Source organism: Amblyomma americanum, chromosome 11 (genome assembly GCF_052857255.1).
Source record: "Amblyomma americanum isolate KBUSLIRL-KWMA chromosome 11, ASM5285725v1, whole genome shotgun sequence".
In the NCBI taxonomy this organism is placed as follows: Eukaryota; Metazoa; Arthropoda; class Arachnida; order Ixodida; family Ixodidae; genus Amblyomma; species Amblyomma americanum.
This window is the reverse complement of record NC_135507.1, coordinates 107,550,254-107,563,935: the sequence shown is the minus strand read 5'-3', so window position 1 is coordinate 107,563,935 and position 13,682 is coordinate 107,550,254. Positions and strand designations below refer to the sequence as shown.

General features: G+C 46.9%; 1 protein-coding gene across 1 annotated transcript in view; it reads right to left on the bottom strand.

The window, feature by feature from the left end:
- Nucleotides 1-13,682, bottom strand: part of LOC144110741 (ubiquitin carboxyl-terminal hydrolase 24-like) — a 276,311-nt gene that overhangs the window by 140,799 nt on the left and 121,830 nt on the right. Inside the window, 2 exon segments of the mRNA XM_077643811.1 lie at nucleotides 4,614-4,795; nucleotides 6,341-6,511. Of these exon segments, the coding sequence (XP_077499937.1) occupies nucleotides 4,614-4,795; nucleotides 6,341-6,511 (353 nt within the window).

Below are 13,682 nucleotides of genomic sequence, written 5' to 3'. Positions count from 1 at the left end.
AGTGCAGTTGTAGCACAACAGGCGAGCCGACCAACGTGAAATTCGCAACGGCCGATGGCCCGTTCCTTTCGTCGACAGCAAAATGACAAGTGCACTGGGGTCGGTGCGGCCCCACAAATACACGTGCCACCGTTCGCACGCCCAAACGCAAGCTAGGGCATCACGTTCACCAACAGAGTACTTTCTTTCTTGGGGTGTCAAGGTACGGGAGGCAAACGCAACAGTTTGCAGGGAATGGCCGTTGTCTTGCTGAAGCACTGCCCCAAGGCCATATCCGGAAGAGTCAGTCGTTACGACCACGGGAAGGGCAGGATCAAAAAAATGCAACACGTCACATGACGTCAACATGGACTTCAGTAGTTTGAAGCTTGAATCCGCAGCGGCAGTCCAAGTGAAGGCGGAGTCGCTGCCTCGAAGTAGGGCGCGCATAGGCTCAACGACGTCGGAGTAATGCGGGATAAACTTGGAGTAGAAACCCGCAAGTCCAAGGAGGGAGCGAAGCTCGCTGATGTTAGATGGAGTCGGAGCCTTCGTAATCGCCTCGATGGCAGAAGAAAGCGGAAACAGTCCTTCACCGCTGACAACATGCCCCAAGAAAGTGAGCTTCGGAACATCAAAGACACATTTGTGGTTGAGCTTGAGTCCGGCTTGGGACAGGCGCTCGAGAACAGCACGAAGGTTGGTCAGGTGCTCCTGTCGGGAGGTGCCATGAACTATGATGTCGTTGATGTAGAAGAGGACACCTTTGCACCCTTTTAAAATTAAGTGCATCATCTTCTGAAAAGCCGAAGCAAGGCCGAAACACACTCGTTTGAAGCGGAAGAGGCCATCATGGGTAATGAATGTGGTCAATTCCCGACTCTCAGGGCTAAGTGGTACTTGATGGTAAGCCGAGGCAAGGTCCAACTTCGAAAAACGCTGTGACCCGGCCAAGCTATGTAGAAGTTCTTCCGTTTGAGGCAAAGGAAAACTGTCGACCACAATAGCCTTGTTCGGCTCACGCAAATCGACGCACATTCGGATGGAGCCATCTTTTTTCCGAGCCACGACTATGGGTGAAATCCACTTGGAAGCGTCGACCCGTTCAATGATGTCTTGAGCTTCAAGCTTCTGGAGTTCCTCGGACACCTGCTGACGAATGGCAAACGGCAGCCGTCGGAGCTTGCAAGCAACAGGAGAAACGGAATCCTGCACTCTGACTTTGTGCACGTAGCCACGAGCAACTCCGAGTTCCTTGGAGAAGAGATGTTCGAAGTGTGGACGTAGCTCAGGAGGTAACAGAGGCGTATCAGGTGTCATGGAAAGACATTCCAACGATGCACCTTTGATCTTCATTTGTAGAGCGGCAATGGAATCCAGGCCCAGCAGCGTTGTGCCTCCCGAGACAACGTACAACAGGATGCAGGCGGTACGGTCGTGGAACTTTGCTGTGGCAACAAAACACCCTTGGACTATAATCCGAGACTTAGAATAGTCCAATAGTTGAACTGCAGTTGATTTAAGCGGGAAACATTTAGCGAAGAATCGGTGGTATAGATCTTCAGAAATAATTGACACAGATGAGCCGGTGTCAATCAGGAAGCGGATGAACTTGCCTTCAATCAGGACTGAGGCGAAAATTCCGTTTTTTTTACTTTCAACATTGAGAATAGATGCACTGCTGGAGCCATCCGGCATCGACGATGTGTCAGCAGTATCTGCAACTTGCTGAACTTGAACAGGACGGTCGGACGACTTGCAGAGAGAGTCGAAATGGCCCACCTTGCCGCACCGACGACACTTGCGGTTGCGGGCTCGGCATGCAGGGTTGTTCGCTAGGTGAGTTGTAGAACCGCAGCGGTAGCACATGTGCTCTGGTATTGCAGCAGCAGGTTGTGATGGTTGACTTTGGCACTTGCAGCAATGGGCCTGAGGTGGTGTTTGTCTCGATCCGCGCTCGCATCTCACACGATGTACTGGAGCGTCCTCCTCAGCCAATTCCCTGGCTTCCCGGGAAGCTTGTTCACACTGTCGAGCAAGGAGCATGGCGCGCGACAGAGTCAAGGAGGAGCCTTCCATGAGTAGGCGCTCACGCAGATGGCAACTCGAGGTCTTCTCCACCAGCTGGTCCCTGATCATACGTCCGCCATGGTCCCAAACCCGCAGTCGCCGACAAGGCTGCGAAGGACAGCGACGCACTCATCGGTTGTCTCTCCTGGAGCCTGAACTCGACGGCGAAAGCGATGACGTGCGGCGATTACATTCACGGACGATTTGTAATGCTCCGACAGGATGGATATCGCCGCATCAAATTCGTCAAGGCGGGGCGCCTCGTCACCGGAGTGCGAAGCCGCAGCTGTAGGCACTGGAGTGTACGACGGCGGCGCCAATGTATAAAAAATGCGCTGACCTTCCAGTCCGAGGCAATTCAGCAGGATGGCCTTCCGCCTGTCCGCGCCCAGAGTAGAGGCACCAGAGGCCAACATGTAATTCCGGAACGCCAGCTCCCATTGCTCCCATGGAAGGGCAGGACGACCAGGAGTCGGCAGGAAGGGTGGTGGTGGCTGAAGCCCAGAAAAGCTCATGACGGACGGTGAGCAGGCCACGTGAAGGTCCCGAATCAAAACAGCATCCTCGTCGCCAAAATATGTTGTATCGTAGTAATGATAATTAGCAATTAAACAGTACACGCAGCATACGGTCGAGCCGATCTGTATCCTCCTACTTCGTCGTCTTCTCTCCCCATGCGCGCGAGTGCGTGCAGCGCACTTGCCACACTTCATCTTTATCACAGAGCGCACTCGCAGGCTGCGTGTCCATGTCGCACGATGCGCCATGAAACAGAGCACACCGTTTCTGCCGGCGTCGCCTCCAACGCTGCGATCTTGGCTGCCGATTCGTGCGTACGCAAAGGTGCAAGCGACTCCATTGGCGCGTCTTCCGTCGATTGGGTTATCGGCGTCGATGGCACAGGGCGATTGTCGGCTTCGCTGCTGGAGTAACGCGGTGCAAGATGGCGCGGCACGTTTCCATATGTTCAGTCGGGTACTTCGCTTCTCCCACTGGCCGCCGTCTTTTTCTCGCTGTAGGAGGCTTGCGCTTCTGTTTTCTGAAGGCGTGCTTTGTCAAAAATTTCTTTCCAAATGAGCGACGATCCATTACTAACCTGGGGGCTTTCAGAAATCTGAATTCTGCGTGTCAAATGAAGATTACGCCGTGGTTTGGGAAGCAGAAAACAGCGGTCCACTGTGTTTGTCAGCTTGCCCGCTGGCGCAGCAGCAAACAATGGGGAGGCGCCTTTCACACTGACAGCCAATCGGAGGCTCGCTATCATCGGAGGGCCCGTGTGACCACCCCTGGCATACCCGCGCTTCTTTTGTGTTTATGCAACTGTTACAAGATGGCGACGACTGACGAATTCAGAAACAAAACGGCGGAAATTTGAGCTTTCAAGCGATACCAAGATGGCAGCGTTCGGTGGCAGGAAAGACGAGATATGGCTCCGTGAACTTCGGTGATTTTGAGCAATTTATAACTGATTTCTTGCCCTGCGCATTGACAAATTAAATTTTTTCGGGCACCGCGTTTTCAGCGAAACCATTTTGATACAACGTTGATTAGGCGCTGCAGATACCGAAATGCGTGGTTTCCAAAAATCGATTTTTTTCCGTGATTTTCAACATCTGATCCCCGCGTCCCCCCTTAAGCGACGACTCCATGAACACCTGCTAAGCTTAAAACGTCAGAGAGAGGCATCCATCAACATCAGCCTCATGTTAGGTCATGCCATCACACTTGATCCACGAATTTCGCATGAAGAGTGGCTGCAGTGCCTGCGGTCAGGTCAGACTTGCTCCAAGGAAGTCAAGGGAGCCGCTCGTCCTCGGATTAGAGAGAGTTAACATAGCGTGATCTGCTTCTGCAGGGAGCCACGGCACATGCGCAGATTGCCCTAAGGGCGCCACATGGCACAAGGCGCTGGCCAACTATTTGCACATCTGCCCCGCTGAGACCAATTAGCGCATGCACACTGGCAACGTGCGGAAGTAGATCATGCTATGCTAAATCTCTCTATCGATGCACATAGCTGTGCTGGTTACGGCCTATGTGCACTGTGGGTAATGTGGCTGCAGACACCTGGCAGGCATACAGATGTGGGCGCCGCACTTCTGTCTGCTAGCGTCTGGTGCCACTAGCATGTGCAGAGCGGCTCCGGCATACGTGCAGGCACGCAATGCGGAGTCGGGGCTTTGGTTGCGTGTGTGCCACAGTGCCATCCCAGAGGAGGTACTCTGAACCGAATCTACACGCAGCGGGAGTTCTAGAAACATTATTTGCTCGTGATGAATACTTGATGATTTCGAGTATGAAACATTCAGAATGAATCAAATATCGAATACTTTATTCGACCCAATATTTGAAATTATCAAATACTTCCACAGGCCTACTAAAACTGCACACAAAATAAGAAGGGCAAAAGAAGAAACTAATTCAGCATCAATTCAATCGTTGGTAGCCAAAGACCTTTTCTCTATTTGGCGTCTCTACTGTAGTTTGAATTTTGAGTGTGGTAACGGAATTCCTTTGTGTGACCTATTTTGACTGCTCTGGACATTCTTTTCTTTCGGCTTCACCTTGTTATCTGCAGTGTGGTGAAGTAGATGCCCTGGCGCACAGCGTAGTCAATGTCCTGCGGAAGTGCATCCCTGTGCAGCACTCGGAGTACGTGCGAGAGGCCACCTGCCTCGAGGAAATTCTCGCAGAATACACTGGAGCAGGCATCCTGGTTTGTTGGCATCAGGCGAGCGCTGAGCACCTGGAAATTAAATGATCAGTTATTCAGTTGGTGAAATGAGTGGCCAAGGAAGCCTCTCAACCAGAAAGAAGATCACATGGGGGAAAATAAGAGTGGGTGAGACAGAAATATGGCACATTTCAGCTCAAGAAAAAACAATATACACAGAATGGGTGAAATGCAATCTTTTCACGGAGCCTCAATCCCTTATGACACCTTAGAGATCATTACTAAGGCAGAACCACGAGCTTTAGAGCGTAGCTCTTAGGTGCCCGTGACTGCGTTCCGCATCGTACCGTATTTACTCGAATCTAGGCCGGCCTCGATTCTAAGCCAACACCCAAAAGTTGAAGGCCAAATAAAAAAAAAACTTACCTCGAACGTAAGCTGGTTGAAAAAAATAATTTTACTGCATGCAAATGGCATTTATGTCCACGAACCTGTCCCCGCTCAGTTATTCTCGTCATCACTGACCTCCTGATCACTGTCCTCTTCGTATAGTCCACAATATTCTGAGCCATCAAGTGCATTGCAAATGCTGCCCTTTTGGAACAAGTGCGCAACCAATCTTTCCGGGATGTCATCCCAGGCTGCAGAGATCCAGCTAGCTACAACCCCTAGCAACGCGCACTTGGTGCAGCCTGTTAGAGTTTGCTCGTGCGTTTCACTGGTCCCGTGCAGTGGCTCGCTCTCTTTCCAGCTCACTCGCTTTGTCATGTAGCTCTGCTGTGATCAATGGAAGTGCCGCTGACCTCCGTGATTTCACAAAATCTGCCAGTACTCATTCCGCTTCAGGATGGCGGCCTTTCTTTGGGCCCTCTTCGCTGCAGAGCAAGCAAAAGGTTCATCACGAATGCGACAAAATCCTCAATTCTAAGCCAACCTAAGGAGTTTCATAGCTCGTGTTTTTAAGAAAACTACAGGCCTAGATTCAAATAAATACAGTAGTCGTCATAGCTGTCGGAGTTGCTGGTCTAAGCGACTGTCCAAGTAGCAGAGCGAAACACCCCCTGGCTCCCACGAGAAGATCCCAGAGAGTGGCTAGCAGTGTAACAGGCCATCTGCCATCGGTGGCAGCCAGTGAAGAGTTGCCCTCAAATTTCGCACTACCGACTACCATAATCACAATAACAGCCACAACCAATCCCTCGAAGGAAAGTGGAAGTGAGCATCAAGCAGCTAGAAGTTACTGTGGGAATTGGCATTTGTTGTTTTCAATGTCTCCTCCCTGACTTTTCTCCACAGTGTCACTTCACTAGCTACCACGATCGAGGCCTTCCCCTGTTCTTCAGAATATACTATGCATCACACAAATGGTATCTACCAGATGCACAGCACTGATGGAGCACTGAATAGCCTGGAATGCCAGTCCTAGACCCAAGGGCACCCATGTTTGGTAGCAGCCAGTGTTTCTTACCAATTATAAGCCATGTTAGGGGTGTTGCTCAGCAAAACGCCAGAGAGTAGTGCATACTTTCATCACAGCCTGGTTGATTTCAGCTAGAACCACCCCATGCTCAAGAAAGGAAAGCTCTGAACGAAGGACAAGGTTGTAGGTTGCAAGACCTGCAGGTTGTAGAGCAGACGGAAAGGATTCCTCCCACTGGGGTCCAGCAGCCTTCGAAGCACCACATCCGAGTCTTCGACGGCCGTCTTCTCTCGGGGTGCAGGCGAGCCACTCTTCTTGGGACTGCCCGACAGTCTCGGTGGAGGAGGGGGCGCCACCGCTGGTGAGGACTGGGACAAGGAAGTACACAGTGATGCTCTTTTCCAATATAGCATAACCTCATTTGAGCTCAAGTCCCCAGGTAGCATCATTGCTCAGCAATGACAAGTGCGTTATGAACACTTGCACCATAGTGACTCCGATAACTTCGGTATGTCGGAACGGCTACCACACGTCGAGTTCACATTTAACGTAACAGCGTTAGTACCCCATGTCAGAAAATAACTGTCCTGTGTAAGCAGCTGTTTGAAGCCTTGCAGCTGGAGTAGCCGGAGCAACCGGCTGTTCTGGCAATCAATCCAGTTGGGCCACTTAGGTCACGTGATCTTGTGGCGTCATCACAACTCGCCCGTCGGATGGTGAGCAAACTGGCCACTGGGGCAAGTGGCAGAACCTACCATAGCAGAGCAGTGGCGCGTCGTTCAACCGCTGCACCACCGTGCCAGGAGTTATATGAGGACTCTTAGCAATCTATGAATGTAAAGTAGAGAAAGAATAATTACATATATGGCCAATAATAACCCATTAATGCTCTCATGTCATATCCTTAAGCCTCAGCTTAAGCGTATGCAGTTTTTTATTAGAGGTGTGTGAATACTGTGCAATTTCTTTTTCTTTTTTTTTTTCAAAATAGAGTACGGTTTATGATAAGGCATGCCAGAGGTGATCAGTATCAGTTTTCTTCCTTGCTTATGCACTGCACCTGTTTTTTTTTTTCATTTGTTGCACATCAAGCCATGGCTACGTGTGAACAGACAAGAGAAGGAAAATGAGCGGCTCGTTATGACACATGCATGAAGGAAGCCAACAGTGAAGAAAATCAAGAAGCATAGGGGAATTTTTTTTTTAATTTGTACTGTTGATTAGTGGGAGATTAATACTGTAATTATTTTATCACTGTAAAATAATTAATTCGAAAGCAGAAGAAAAAAACTGATGGTTGATGTGCATAGTTAGGCCAAAAACGAATTAGGTGTGCTAGCAGTTTGGTTTCTAGTTCGGCTCCGGTGTTCGGATTCACTGTTCATAGATGGAAGTTGTTTGGGCCGCGATAATGGGTTAATGGCTACATTTTGGCAGCAGTGGCAGCGCAGCGGACTGCACGCTCTGAGCCTTCATTCCGTCTGTTTTGCAGAATCCCGGTATCATCTGTGTAGTTATCAGAAGCAAGAAAGAAAGCCGTCATCGGGATCGTCGTCTCTACCGGCAGGTGGTGCGAAAAACGACCGAAGCTTCTGCGCAGTTGGGAATTTGACGCCACCAGGATCATCAGAGCGCATAAAAGGAACCGCCCGGCATAGCCACTCCTCATTTGGCAGCAGTGGCAGCGCAGCGGACTGCACGCTCTGAGCCTTCATTCCGTCTGTTTTGCAGGTTGGTTTGTCAGCCCTCTTTATTTTAGCACGCTGCGCGTGCGTTCGCTGTCACTGCTGCCCTTGAGTGTTTCAATATACATTGTGCGAAGTTACTTTGCTGTGCATTTCGTTCAAAATGAGCAAACAAATCAACGATCTGAGGGAAGAACTGCGGCAGGAGATAAAGGCAGCCCGTGAAACAGTTGAACGGGATTTACGTGCCGATATGAGGGAACTGCGTGCGGAAGCGCATGAAAATGAAAAAAGTATGACTCACATGAATGAAGTTTTTGAAGAGCTTAAAAAAGATTGCAGTGACGTCAAGGCAGAGAATGCTGCACTAAGAGAAGAAAAAAATGCACTGCGTGCTGAGCTTGATGCCCTTAAGAAACGCCTAGCTGGCACGGAATTCCGTCTGACACAGACAGAGCAATACTCGAGAAACAAAAACGTTGAAATTAAAGGCTTAGATGAAAAACCCGACGAGGACGTCACCAGCATTGTTTGTGATATTGGTGCGCTCGCTGGTGTGGCCATTGCCCCTGAGGACATTGAGGCTTGTCATCGCGTCCCGTCCAAGAATAAGCCCAGCTGCATTGTCGTTCAGTTCAGTCAGCGCCAAAAGAGGGATTCCTTACTCGAAAAAGCTAGAAAGCTGCGCCTTAAGAATTCCGACCTTGGCAACACTTCAGAATCCCCTGTGTTTGTTAATGAACACCTGTGCCCTGCTCTCAAGCTTCTTTTGGGAATGGCTGCTGCCAAAAAGCGTTCTTCTGGCTGGAAGTATGTCTGGTGCCGCAACGGAAAAATTTTCGCTAGAAAGTCAGATGGCTCTGACGCATTGGTCATCAAGCAGGAAAGCGATCTTGAAAAGATGCAGTGAAAGTGTCTCTGTATCAGCTAGGACTTGCAAAAAGGGGGAAAAAAGCAAACAAACAATGGAGCAGAACATGGAAACTAACGTTCGTTGGAGCGGCGCTGTTAGGTCTAAAAACGTTTCCTGTCAGGACGTTGAACACGTGATGGTACCACTAATTCACAAAAAATGTAACGGTATACGGTGGAAGTTTTCAGACTTCCACACAACAGATTGCAACGAAGCTAACGTAGCACCAACGATTACGCTTCGAGCGGAAACCAGAAACCCGCCTTCATCGCCCTTTTGTAACATGTACACTAGGTTTGCAGTTGATTACGACAGTGCACGTCTCTTTCTTTTGTGCCCGTGGGCGCTTGAAGTCCCCCCTTTTTTTTTTTACGCAGACCTTTAAAAGTTAAACCACTGCCGATATTGCTTGCACAAAGCATTCTCAATGAGTCGTCATATGTTGGCGCAGGTTTCTGCGTACATTTGATATCGAACAATCTGAATGCCAGCCTAATGCACCGCCTCCAGTATGAATGGTGCGCAACAGCGCGAAGTTGTCTTTCCGCATATTTCAAGCGCTGGTCGATTGATAGCGTGTTGCCGAGATATAAATCTGCCCTAATTCTCTCACGATGGCTTCGTGTATGAGCGGCTTAGTTGACGCGACGGAGCTGGACAGCTGTGCATTGGGTGATTCTCGACAGTGTTTGAACTGCATTCATTTTAATCTGCGATCTGGCAGGAATAAGGATGGCGCTCTTGAGGTTTTCTTTAGCCAAGCCAATATTATATTTAATGTAGTGATGTTTTCAGAAACCTGGTTTGACTGTGAAGAGGACGTGATTAAGCTATCTGGCTACAAATCTTACTTTGTTAATCGTGTAGGTAAACGTGGTGGCGGTGTATCGATGCTCATTTCTAACGAAATTGAGTGCGAAGTTCTTGATGAGTTCTGTTGTGCTTCTACTGACTTCGAAGTGCTTGTACTAAAATCGCGCAAATACTTATTGTGTAGTTGTTATCGTCCACCATGCGGTGACGTCTCTTCATTTTTCACTTTCATGGATTCTTTGCTACAGTTTGTCAATGCTCAAAACCTCTACATTATATTGGGTGGAGACTTCAATATTAATTTTCTGGCTGAGAATAGCCCAAAGATGAAATTTGAATCCATTTTGAATATTCACTCATGCCAAAATGTGATAACGTCCCCTACACGGCTAGCAGCTGGCTCCCAAACACTTCTTGATCTTTTTATAGTTAACTTCGAAACTTGTCGTATTAAATCTGGTATCATTAATTACTCTTTGAGTGATCACCTTCCGATATTTCTCTCAGTGTATCACGGTTTTAAAATCAATGCGAAATCTGAGCTGCCTTTGCTCCGCTGGCAAATCAATCCGCGCACGTTATCTAGCTTTCGTGAATGCATTGCAGAAGTAAACTGGAATGACGTCCTCTCTGAATATAATCCTGACGTAGCTTATGACAAGTTCTTAAAAAAGTTTTTGTCTTTGTATAATTCCTGCTTTCCGAAAAAAAGTTTTCATAGGTCAAAGAAAATCCGGAAACCATGGGTAACGTCAGAACTGCTAAGCCGCATTAAAAAGCGTGACCGGCTTTTCCGGAAATTTATCAAAAGCAAGCGCCCGGACGCGCTCGAAGCCTTTAAGAGGGATAGAAATCAAGTCACCAAAGAACTTCGTACTGCTAGGAATCGTTACCACTATAATCTTTTAACTTCCTCGAATCAGCAATCAGGTCAGGTTTGGTGTAGATTGCACCAAATTTTCGGAAAATCTCCGGAGACGATCACAAAGCTAGATAATAATGGCGTAGAAATATCAGGGGAGAGATTAGCAAATACTTTCAATGACCACTTCCTTTCTCTGGCCTCAGTGTCGTCCGGCGGAGACTACTCAACTTTCATGAAACCTTCTTGCCCACAAGCTGTGTTTTTGGAGCCGGTCTCGGAAACTGAAATAATAACTACGTTTGCGAGCCTAAAAAACAGCACCTCCACTGACATAATGGGCCTTCAAGTGAAGCCTGTAAAACATGTAATAGACTTAATTGCCCATACATTGGTGCATATATTCAACATCTGCCTTTCATCAGGGGTGTTCCCCCGGAGTATGCAGTGTGCCAAGGTAACCGTAATATATAAAAAGGGCGACCGAAACAACCTTTCTAGTTACCGTCCGATTTCAATACTTCCAGTTTTTTCGAAAGGACTTGAGAAAGTTATTCTCAAACGACTAACTTCTTTCACCGATCACTGTAACATCTTAGCTCCCGCGCAATATGGCTTCAGAAAAAATAGGTCCACTGAATTAGCGCTACTTACGCAAAAAGAAATTATCCTGGAAAGTTTTGAAAACAAAAACATGGTCCTTGGTGTCTTCCTTGACTTTACAAAAGCCTTTGACTATATTAGTCACCGTATACTGATTGAAAAGTTGGAGTGTTATGGTATTCGCGGTGTAGCCCTTCAGTTAATTTCATCCTACCTTGAACACCGATCACAGTGTGTTGTGATAACAGGGCATTCTTCCACCGTAAAACCGGTTAAACTAGGCGTTCCGCAAGGAAGCATTCTAGGTCCTTTTCTATTTGTTTTATATATAAATGACATAGTAAACACTGACCCAACGGCCAAGTACATAATTTATGCAGACGATACAAGTTTATTCTTTTCCGGCTCTTCCGGTGCAGATTTGTCCCGTCGTGCTAATCGTGCACTTCGTATAGTTAGCACCTGGGCAGCAAAAAATGGGTTGAAGTTAAATATTGGAAAAACCAAGGCCGTTATGTTTCATCCAAAAAATAAACTTTATGTACTACCACCAATTCTAATTGAGGGTATAGAGATAGAGGTTGTGCAGAGTTTCAAGTCGCTCGGTGTTATTTTTTCTGCAAATTTGTCCTGGGATCAGCACATAAATGACCTCATCAAAAAACTTTCGAAAACTGTTGGTCTCATGCGGCGTCATTGTTTTACTTTTCCAAGAGCAGTTAACATTCTGCTTTACAACTCTTTATTCTCATCCACGCTCAACTACGGCGCACTTGTATGGGGAACCACAAGCAAAAATAATATTAATGATCTTCACTTGCTACAGAAACGTGCCATCCGCATAATTTGTAAAGCACCCTATTTAAGCCATACGAAGGACATGTACAGGCAGCTGAACATTGTTAGTGTAGAATCTATGTACACCTATAGACTGTCTAAACAATATAAATTAGAAGAATCTAAAAATATAAATGCATTAAAATTGCTGGCCGGACTGGAAAAGCACACTCCTACCTACCCAACGCGCAAGCCCGAACAATGGAATGTGAGTAAATGCCGTACGGGTTATGGAAATCAAATGTTGAAATTCCAACTGCCGACAATGCTAAATTATTTCTTGAAGGACAAGAACACAGATATACAATCTATTTCATTGAAAAACCTACGAAAGAAATTTGTATGGAATTAGAATGTGAACATGTTTTTCTTATTCTTTGGAACCATTTGTTTTTTGTTTTGTTTTTTTTTGCATTTACTTCTGTATCTCTACTTTTTACCAGATATATTTCAACTATCTTATACGGGAGTCTAGGTTTGTGCACGCTTCTATATGTTATGTAATAATTTCATTACCTGTATGTCTTACTGATGTATGCACAACTTGGACTGGCGTATGTTTCACTGTCACTTATTAGTCTGCTTTATGCACTTATATATATATATTTTTTATTACTGCAGCAGTAGCTGCAGATTGCGTTCCCAAAATCCAAATGCTGTGTTTTCTTTTCTCTTTTTTTTTCCTCTTTATATTTTTACCATGCGCTGCTTCTGTTTGCCATGTATTGGGGTGCGGGCCTAGTCAAGCCTATGTCAGGCTTTTTGTCTGTACTCCAAACATCCTTGAGATGTTGAATAAAGATTGTATTGTATATGCGGAATTGGTCATTCTCTAATTTACATTCATAGATCCCTGGAAGTCCTCATACCCCTCCTGGTGCAGTGGTGCAGTTGTTAATCGATAGCAGGCACTGCCATCGGTGAGACCAGGTTGCTTTCGAGCAACTTCTCACCACCAATAATTAACCCAGCTGCCACCTGCCATGATGGGCATACGCTTGAAAGAAAACAGACGTGGCGAAGAAACACTGCACTTTTCTTTACGTTTTGGCTGGGGACCGGCCTTCATCTGAATAAACTGAGCTGCAGGCAGTCTCAAATTTATATGGTGACGCTATCATTACCTACACCAATAAGCTAACTTGCTTGTCTTAATCGCCCCATTTATTCTGACCAACTTGAGAACAGCGGGGACGTGACTAATATTTTTATTCTTTTTATAAAATGTGTTGTACGTGACTAGACAACATGCCTGCATTGTGACTGCATGCCACTCTGAATCACTGCCCATTAGTGTGGTATCATCCAGAGTGTACATTGTGGTTTCATTAATAAACAAATTTTTCTAAGACCAGCTTTTTCCCTTAAAAGGCAGTAGTTAAGAAACTTGCGCGACAAAGTGAAGCGTGGCAAAACTGCCAATGCAGATCCGCCACGCCTCCACTTCTTGTTGCTGCTGCGCTATGAACGCATGCACTTTTCTGCCTACTACTCACTGACCTTTTACTGGCTTTCCTTTCTCAGTGACCTGTTCATACGTTCATAAGCAGCATTACTTTTTCCGTGCGAGCCGCGAGTTTGCCTCATGGCCTCACGGGATTCAAAAAGTTGGCTTCTCCTCGCGGCTCTCCAGCTTGGTGGTGAAGCCACCATAAAAAAAAGAAAACATTCACAATTTATTTGCATCGGGATGCTAGACTTCGCGCGTGCCGTGATGTCATCATACCGCGGGAAATACATCGACGCGACCAGAGGCTCTTTACTACAGCCGTTTCTTCGAAAATATATTTACTATAACCGAAAAAAAAAAATGTCATTTATGGAAG